Raw genomic sequence first — 10313 nt, forward strand, 5'->3', positions numbered from 1 at the left:
TTTAATTCTGCTGCGCGCTCTCTCTCTCTCTCTCTCTCTCTCTCTCTATCTCTCTCTACCAAAGAGGCTGGAATGGTGCAGAGAAAATGGCAACGCGCCAAGAGAGAGAGAATGAAAGAGAAAACAACGGAGAGGGAGAGACAGAAATGAACATACTGTACCAGAGAGAGGGAGAGAAGAAAACAAAAAAAGACAGTGAAGGCATGTACAGAGAGAGGGAGAGAGAGAGAGGGGAGGATAAAGTAAGAGCATGCGTGTGGGCGAGGGAAGTGGGGGGGGACCTATTGACTTTTTTTTTTTTTTGCTGCTTGCAGGTGCTGCTGCCAGACGATTGGTCGCACCCCCCTTGCTCCCTCCGCCCACCGTCCCCTCCTCCTCTTCCTCCTCCTCCTCACTGGCCATGAGAGAAGGGGAGACTAACCATGGTGTGCTTCTCCTTCTCCGAGCCTCTCTCTCACTCAGTGTGTGCTGCTGTGTGAAAGCCCCGACTACACACACACACACACACACACACACACACACACACACACACACACACACACACACACACACACACACACACACACACACACACACACAATTACACATTCACAGTCCCTCAGATGCATGATGTATTTTGAGTGCATTTAAAGTTGCAACAGTTTACATAATGCAAGGAAATAAGGAACACAGCTGCAGCTCAAGAAGGAACAGAATAGAATAGAATAGAATAAAATAGAATTCCTTGTTACAAAATCTTCCAAAATCTACAAAATACACCCTGAAACATGAGAAAGAAATCTTAGTAAAGAGTGAATTATAAAGTCTGATTCTGGAGTGAAACTGGAAAGAGGAATTGCAAAAAGGACACTTATATGTCAGAACTTGCTGACTTGAGTTTTTCCGTCACATTTGAACTTTAGCCAAAATAAAAACAATTTTTCTTCTGCTAAAGATTGAAACACGTCCTGCACAGATGGTGACGTGAGAGAGCCGGGCCCTGAGCTCAGAGCGGAGTCTCCGCTCTGTCACAGTGTCTGCAGTCGTAATGTACATCAGATACAGTGATGTTATGAAGCCATGCAAATGGAGGCTATGGACGATTCTGGACATCATCTGGGTTTACTACATTTTAAATTTCCAATCCCAACGCTGTCTCTGATAACGACTATTAAACCCTTCAACCTCACTACGGTTTCATCTGATTCTATAGGACTGCTGAAGCATCCACCCTGCTGAAGTGTCCCTGAGCAACACGCTGAACCCCCAACAACTTCAGTGAACTGTGACCTTCCTGCTTGAAGCAACACTGGTGCAACTGAATAAGAGTCAGTGAGGATGGCGTCCATATAAACCCAATGAGAAATCAAGGTGTATATAAAGGACTAAATGAGGTTGTTAATAAAACAGCATGGCCGTGCATTAGTAGTATGTTTAATTGTTGCTTTTACAGATGAGTATCCATCTCTAACTACTGACTCTAATCATACAAACACATTTTTGCTTGATTGAATAACCTAGAATAAGAGTGTGTTCTGCAGGTGAGTGAATGTAGTACAGCGACACTGAATGTGTGTGTGTGTGTACAAGAAAACTAAATCTGCCACTGCTGCATTACACAGACTAAAACTATTTTAGGGCATTTGTTTGGATATTTAGAATATGTAGGATGTATAAAGCAGGGGTGCAATGCAAATCTTTATTTGCATATATCACAAAATTAGCTATATGTCATTTCATACCAGAAGTGGCAGTAACCAGGACTGAGAGCCCCTGGAGATCATCCAAAATTGTTTAATTATAGATCATTAAATGTGTTACATGTTGCTGTCAGTTTACATTCCACATGTATCAATCTTGTTGCCAATTAAATATAAGTTATATAACATTTTAAATGTATATAAATCTGTCAAATAATAAAGCTATTGATTTGTCTTTCATAGGCATCTAAACTGAGTCTAAACTGAAGCTGTTTAACTGCTACAGATCCAGGTGGAGGTTTGTAAATAATGTGAAGACTCTCAAATGAATGTTAAGTTTGTCAGTGATATGACATGACAACAAATGGCTGATAATAGTTCTTAAGGTCATACTGCATCATAAACAAAAGAGTATGACAGCAGTGGGAGGGGTTTGAAATTGGTTTCCAGAATATATATTTTAAAAAATTAGTTTAAAATGGTCCCTGGCTTTAACTGGTCATTTCCTGTCAAGTCGTGTCACAAAGTGGCAGTCAAGCTGTATCATGCACCACACAACTAACTGTGACCTTTTCATAACCTTTTGTGTGCATTAATGACAAACAGAGTTTCTTTGGCAAGAGTAAATATGTTAATGGAAGAGAAATATTTCTCCACTACAAAAGGACTAGTTGTTGGTAAAGTTTTTTAAGCTGGAGGCGTCTCTGCTCTCCAGGTGAGGGTGTGGCGGTTTGCAGAAAAATCTACCTTCAGTGTGAAGTGACATGTTCACCAACAGAGTCACTTTGACCATTATAAGCAACCATTTACCAACTGTACCTGTCCTGGATTTTTACATCTGCTGCTGCACTGAACGTTTGAATTGTTTGGATTTAACCTGTTTAATCTAACATGAGATTTCAATTTCCCTTGTGTTCTTGACAGATCATCTTATAATGTTATTTGAAAGGCAATGTCTGGAGTTTGAGATCTGTCCAGGTGTCTCAAAGGGATAAGAGATATAAATAAATATATATTTATTTATCTTCAATAATTTTGCTTTCGAATCTGACTTTTCTTTTCTTTTTTTTTTTTCCTTTTACGTCTTCTAGGTTAAACTGCCTACAATTCATATCCACACTACATCCAATGATGACAGTTAAAACTGCTTCATTTTAGAGTCATTAAAAGCCAGACAGACTAAGAACGACTAGTGTCTTTATCATGAATTTAACTGCTCTCATTCATGTGTCATATAAGTTGCTTTGAAAAGTTCTAAGTTTACTTCGAAGAGAACAAGAAAACAGAGCATGAAAGTTTGTTCTCAACCTTGAAAACAATAGTTTGACAGAAAAACATCAACTCATAAACTTCATATTGGATCAAACTCCATCCACTGATGCACGGATGCGATTAAAAGCTGTAGAAAAAGCTAGTTAGTTAGGTCCACTGACTAACTAGCCTTTCCTCCTCTTAGTGAATGGATTCTAGATATTTTCTAGATATAGATGAAACTAAAAATTACTATAAAATGATGCCTGAAGTATCAAGAATCAGCCATTTGTTGTGATGGTGCAGCCAAGACGAGACTGAAGATGTTAGAATGTTTCAAAGGTATTTAATAACATTATACATCGAAAGAAAGATATATTTTGAATTCTGAAGCTATTTAATGAGAATGTGTGAATATCCTAATAATATATAGGATATTCCCACCTGGTTAACTCTCTAAACTATTATACTATATTATTTATATTAACTATATTATCACTATAGAGTCCTTTTACAGTCTGTCAGTGAATGGCAGGAGAACTGGGATCTTCATTTGTCATAAGCTGTTTGATCAAACTCGTTCTCATTATGAAGGACAAACAAAAATATCTTTCAACTTCATTTCACAACTAATTTTATTTGAAAATTTTGTGACAGAATTGATCAGACTAATCGGCTGGAAATGATGGGGGGAGGACAGACTCACAAAACCAAGTGGTCATAATGATTGATTGAAGGGTGAATGCTGGGAGGTGAATTACCCTCCTTTGATCCATACGTCATAACTATATTCCCCTACAGGTTCCTTATATTTCTATAGGGAACTTATGGGGGAATATAGGGAACTAGAATAGTATGAGAGGGACAGGAAGTGATTCTCTCTTTTCAATTCTCACACACACACACACACAAACACACACACACACACACACACACACACACACACACAGTGATGGGATGCTGTATAGTTGTATTTAGCTCAGCTGCCTTAGATTTACTTTTTATTTTCTGAGATTTAAAAAAAAAAAAGTTTTTTGTCTGAGGGTGGTGGAGGTTACAACCAGAACACATGAGGATTAACACAAGAGAATTGGATGCATCAGGCAACAACAAATGTTAGACACCAATGCAATTTTTCTTTTTACAGTTTTTGGATGAAAAAAATCAACTGCATATTTATTTTTGTTTTATTTAGTTGTTTTACAATCTGTAAGAAAATTTGTATTTCTTTCAGACTCCATAACAAAAACCAACATTTGATTCATGTTATTTTGCTGAAACTTTTTGAGTGAAGTCGGTCACAGAGCTCTGGTTGGTGACTACACATCCGAACATCCATACGTAAAGGTAGAGTTACGATTAAGAAAATATTCCAAACACCCGATCTGAAGACAACATTATTTCTGGCTACAGCCAAATGTATAGCTAATAAATCAGAGATTTTGCAGCTGAGATTGGTGTGTTTTATATTGGTGTCTATGAACCAATCAATTAGGTACACTCTTTTCTACAGCATAACTGAAAGAGGGATTTCTTGGTGATTTTCACAGAGAGAGCAGGTACAGCCATAATGAATTAGGTCAAATGATAATGTTCCTTCCTGCTACCCAAAAGCGGCACAGTAAGAACAGGTATTTCTAAAGCTAAGCTGATTCAGGAAACTGTGATTATTAATTATTGTACAGTGTAGAAAACAGCAACAGACCCAGATCTTCATGTATTTAGGATGTGGATTCAGATAACACAACAGGTAAACCATCTTTTACTTTCTAATTAAAGTTAAAGCATTTTAAAAATTAAATTTGAATACATTGCACCTGCTGTCAAATTGGTGTAAAACTTATTAAATCATTATTTCAATAAATATAATTTTCTGTAAATGTTTGTTTTGTTACATTAAAATTTAAAAATACAATTATTATTGGTACACCAGCCCTAACAAACCCTTAAATAAATGAAAATAAATTAAATCTGTCTGGTTGCAGCAACAAACTGTGTTTTTGTAGAGTGGAGCCACAGATTTTTTTTTTTTAAATTTAAAATTGAAAATACTCAAATGATTTTTGGTTTTTGGTTACTTTTACATTCACAATCTATCACTATAGGCATTCTGTACATGTTTCTCTCTCTAAAGGATGGCTTGCTCTCTCTGTACATCCCCCAACCACACACACACACACACTCTTACACACTCACCGTTCAGCCCCCATCCCCTGCACCCCTCCCAGCTCTTCCCTCTGTTCCTCTACCTCTCCTGCTGACCTCCCACAAACCTCTGCAGCCTGACACACATTTCGCTCAGCCTCATGATGAATATTATGACTGTCTCTGAAATCTAAAACCCTTCCATCTCCGTGTTACAGCAGCCATATTTTCACACACACACACACACTCACACACACACACACACACACACACACACACACACACACACACACACACACACACACAGAGCCAGAACGTACACATCCATAGCATTTGTCAGGGGTCAGGGGGTAGCCATGGACAGCGCCCCCTGCAGCCTACAAGGGGTTAAACACTGACGCTTATAGAACAGAAAGAAGGAGTGGAACCCTAGAACTGCCCCCCTACCTCCTCCCCCGATCCCATCCCTTAAATAAAGGGTTCAGTTCCCTCTGAACACCAGCCCCTCCCACACAAACACACACCTCCTCCTATGTCAGAATAGAGTGCACACACCATCTACTACACACTCAGCAGCAATAACGGACCTGCTAACTTGAACATACTCCCAGGATTTGACAAGACTGGAGTCAGATTAAAGAAGGCAAAGATCAACATGATATGAAACAGGAGCTTCTTGTTAGTTGTGGAGTAGTAAGAGGGAATTAATTATTTCACTTATCTGGTTATTAGTGTGAAAGCACACCTTGTGAAAAACAAGAAAGTCGCCTGTTTGCTCAAATTAGTGTTCATTAAGAAATACACTGCTGCTGTTGTGTCACAGCTGGGGTTTTTTAAACATTAACTAAGCAATGCAGTACACTTGTGTTCACTCAGGCATCACATAGACATGTATGGGTACAGTAGTTGAGCAGATGTTTGACATAAATATTTAAACAATAATTTTTGGGACATAATTTGGATAATTTGGCTCTCGTTAGCTGGATATATGAACGGCCATTTTAAAAATGGGGCTTAATAAAATTGTTTCCCATGGTATTAATCCTCTCCCATAATGCATTCATGTTTAAACTGGAATACTTTTTAACATCAACAGCAATTGAAGTATGCTAGCTGTGTTGCTAACAGGGTGAGCTGGGCGCAGAGGAGACCCAGTGAGAAAAAAAAAAGAAAAAAAAAAAACAGCTGCCTGTGCAGTGTTCCTGCTTCATTCAGAGCTTCGCCATTTTACCCTCACTGCCTGACGTGGAGTGACTCCTCTTTGCGTGGAGGCACCACGTGTTGTGGAGCCACTGAAGGCCTTGACTTGCCCAGGGTGGCCCCCCCATCTCACAAATCACCTTTATCATTATGGCTCTTCAAGGTTATCAACAAAAAAAGGGTTTGGGACACTGGTGCACACACAACACAACACACAAGCACCATCAGAATCATTTACTGACCCGCTGAGAGATTATAAGAAATTACAGCCTGCTGCCATGTTGGTTCCCTAAGCATGACGAGTGACCTGTTTCTGCAGTTTGACGATAATTGTGAGATCCAGCCTCACTGCCAAACGCCATTCAGCTCCAGAAAGACCACACTGCTAGTAATTTTTGCTCCACAGCTATGTTGCAACATTTCTGGCGCAGAGCAGGTGCCTAAAACCAGTTCTAATTCACACATTTACCCACATTCACACACAATATCACATAAATGCTGATCACACATAATGTTAGAATTTATTTGAAGCAAACAATGAAGCAACAGGATGAAATCTGTGTCCACTGGCCATTTAGCTTGTGGGATACACACACATGAGCACACATGTGGCCAAACAGTAGAACATGGAGAGCTGTGCTCACAGCTCACCTCGTATCTGTGCCAAAGGTTACAGGCATGAAAGATGGTCTATAGGCGAATTCCATGATACTGTTAAAAGCAGGTCAAGTCTGGCTATTAACACAGAGCAGCTGATTTACAATGGATCCCAATTTATCCCCTGCACAGAGGGAATTTCATTTTAAAAACACAACTCTGAGCTACAGGTATATTGTTTCCATTAAAATGCTTCACAATCATGATGTATTAATGGGCAAATATTTATTTTATTTTAATTCTACAGCTGCTCAGAAAACAGGTCAAAACATTGAAAGGAATTATTACAATTATTGCCTGTAAAAATTCAAAATACACAGCTGTGTTTTTTCAGGAAATCATAAAGGTTTGTGTAGAATTTATTCAACGTTTTTGAAATAATTAGGGCTCCATTAAATCACGTAAACATCAACATTTACATTACAGCTGGAAATATTTTTACCAAGCCAAAAAAATATATATATTTTGAGTGAATTTAACGTGAAAACGTCATAACGAATAGTATCGATTTTTTTAATGATTTGCAGCCACATATGAAAGAAATGTAAACATGAACATACAATAAAATGTATTAAAACCTGCATGTAAGGAGTAAATACGTGTACTCAGAGTTTGTCTCAGAGTTTAATAAGTTGCCAAACTTAACCATGAAACAGCCACAGAAGACACACATTAGCCTAATGTAAATTTCCCAGTGTATTTCTAAAAACCTGTTAATAGCTAGTGTAGCTGTAGATGACAGGGGTGGACCTGCAGACATGCAAAGGCTCCAGTACGAGGTTGTAGCTTAAGTCTGCTGAGTTTGCAAAGAATATCTGATCTGTACGTGCTTCAACCAGAACCAGCGATTTCAAATGAAGACAATCCTCCAGCTACACTGGGCTAAACAACACGGCAGGGAGCTAGCTTAAAAGCTGTCACAGTTCACTTCCACAGCAATGGCCGACAAAGTTGAGGCTCCACTCAGTCACACCAACAAAAACACAAGCAGACCCCGGCCGAGCACAACCTTCACATGGCTCCCAACGAGAGGGGGAATACATGGGCACATTTTCACCGTTAACCTCTAATTACACATTAATGAGTGAAATCGTGGTGTACTCCATGAAAAAGAAAAGGCCCAGACAAGGTGATGCAACACATGAAAGGGGGGTTTAGAGAGAAGGGGGAGGGGTGACATAGTGCTGAGCACTATTTAGTACCTTTGCTTCTTGGGGACGGAGTGCTCGACCTCAATGCGTTTCCCATGAAGCTCCACTTTACCTGGAAAAAAAAACGGGTTCAGAATACACTGTGGCTACATGCTAACTGTTTACTAGCTACTGCAGGCCTATGAGGGGGAAATGAGCTGTATTCTGGGTGTGTAGCTAAAGTGGAGGAACCCCAAATGATTACTTTTAGAAATCTGTGACACAGCAAACACAAAGATAACAATTAGGAGCACGCGAGAAGCTGGATACGGGTTCAAAGGGCCCAAACCAGGACTTCACAGTCATGGCACAAGTGAATGGTCTAAGCTCGTCACTTTGACTCACACAATGGGCTACTTAAACCCACACAGATACAATACTACAACTTTACGAATATTAAATGTATCCTATGGCTTGTGGTGTGTGTGTGTTTTTTTTAATAAGATTTAAACTCCCATGTGCCTTTGGGAAGGGGGGTTGGGTGTTCATGTTCGTGAGGTCTAATGCAGAAGTAGAGGCAGAGGGAGCCGACTGGCATGGCGACCTTGCCTCCTCACGTTACATATGTAGGAAATCATAAGAAATAAGCTACAAAAAGCAAAGGGCTAATCAAGCTTTAACCACGAAGGTGCTACATTTTTTGGATTCGTGTTGGAGTAAGGCCTGTTTGGATAAGTGCACCGGGTAAGATATTTTTCTATCTTTGTCATAGTGGACTGTCGGCTTAAAGGGGGAGGAGAGCCAGCAAGGCTTCATTCTATATCACAAGAGAGTAGTCAACCCAGTGTAAGGCGTGCAACACATCTGAATGACACTCACATGCACGGCTTAGGAAAGAGCACAAAAGCCTGAATTATGTTGTTAATAGATCAAATAAAATCTCATTCGTTAAATAGCAATAATGTGAAGTAGTGGTTAGCATTCTCCACGGACTTACTGTATACCTTTACGTTTACACTACGTGTGTCCCTCCCCCTTGCAAAAGTTGAATGGCTCCCCTGGGTGTGTAGCTCTCCAACCACTACGATTCATTAAGCTAGCATCAATAAAAATAATTGTGTGAATTTATTTTTAACCAGTGTGTTCATATAGTAGCCTAGAAGCGTCGGGAGGTGGACGGGGAGTGAAACTGGGGCACGCCGCTGACGGTGTGCATGCAGCCGGGGCTGTAACCGGCGTCTACCGCTGTAGAATGAATGAAACTAAAGGTGGAAGAGGGGTGTCTTTAGCGGTCAGTAGTCCACGGTAACTCACCAGAAAACGTTTCGATTGCCTTCATGGCCCACTGATCGTCCGGACAATCCACAAACGCATAGCCGGTTTTCATTAGAAACTGTCCGGAGTATGGGATCTTGTGGTCGTCAAAGGTTTTTCCTAAGTCCTCGGCAGTAACGCTGTCGCCTAGATTCCCAATGTATAGCTTGTGCATGGTGGAAATTGTTTTTCCAAGTCCAAAACCGAAAAAGACAAACCCTGGAGTAACTAAAATTGAAGCCACCAAAAAAAGTTTCTCTCCTGAATTTGCTTATAGCGCAACAAGATATTGTCACACTTGCCACACTAACTGAAAGTGGAAATCACGCTAGATCGCGACTATTCAAAAAAAGGAAAAAGAGTACAAAACGCGACAAATATTTATTACTCGGCCGAAAACTAAAAATGAGATTTCAAAAGTGTAAAAACAGATGGTATTGAATTTAGCTGTAAATCCAGTTGAATAAGTGGAGCAGGAGAAGAAATGAAATCCCTTGACTTGCAGCCGGCCCCAACAGACGAATAAAGCAGCAGCCTATAGCCTTTCTACCGCACTGTGGAGGAGGTGGGTTGTACTGGGTGGATTTGATGATGGGTCTATGGTGGAAGAGTGGGAAAAACTATGGCGGGATCAAGTCGGGAGAAATGTTTTCCTCTCTCTCCGCCTCTCTCTCTAGTTTTCTACCCTTCCCTCTTTCAGCGATCCGCCTGCTGCCGGCGGAGGGGTGACGCCGCCCCTCCACCGACTCCAATTCACGTTTTTTTTTTTTTTTTGTTTGCAAAGAGGAAACCACGTGGTCTATTTGGAGTAGGTTAGAGACAGGAGGAGGGGGGGCTCCCCATCTTATCCTAGGGTATTCACCAGATGAGCGCGTGTGCAAATGTGCGCGCGGATGGGCACACACAAGCCGAAACCCCCTTAACTCTATGGCTCGCG

General features: G+C 40.4%; 1 protein-coding gene across 1 annotated transcript in view; it reads right to left on the reverse strand.

Annotated features, from left to right (window-relative positions):
- The window catches only part of igf2bp1 (insulin-like growth factor 2 mRNA binding protein 1), a 61860-nt gene extending 52079 nt beyond the window's left edge, over positions 1-9781 (reverse strand). Inside the window, 2 exon segments of the mRNA XM_056400574.1 lie at positions 8135-8195; positions 9377-9781. Of these exon segments, the coding sequence (XP_056256549.1) occupies positions 8135-8195; positions 9377-9551 (236 nt within the window). The 5' untranslated portion in view covers positions 9552-9781.
- Between the last annotated feature and the right edge of the window lie 532 nt (positions 9782-10313).

The sequence above is a fragment of the Seriola aureovittata genome, chromosome 17 (genome assembly GCF_021018895.1).
Source record: "Seriola aureovittata isolate HTS-2021-v1 ecotype China chromosome 17, ASM2101889v1, whole genome shotgun sequence".
Classification (NCBI taxonomy): domain Eukaryota; kingdom Metazoa; phylum Chordata; class Actinopteri; order Carangiformes; family Carangidae; genus Seriola; species Seriola aureovittata.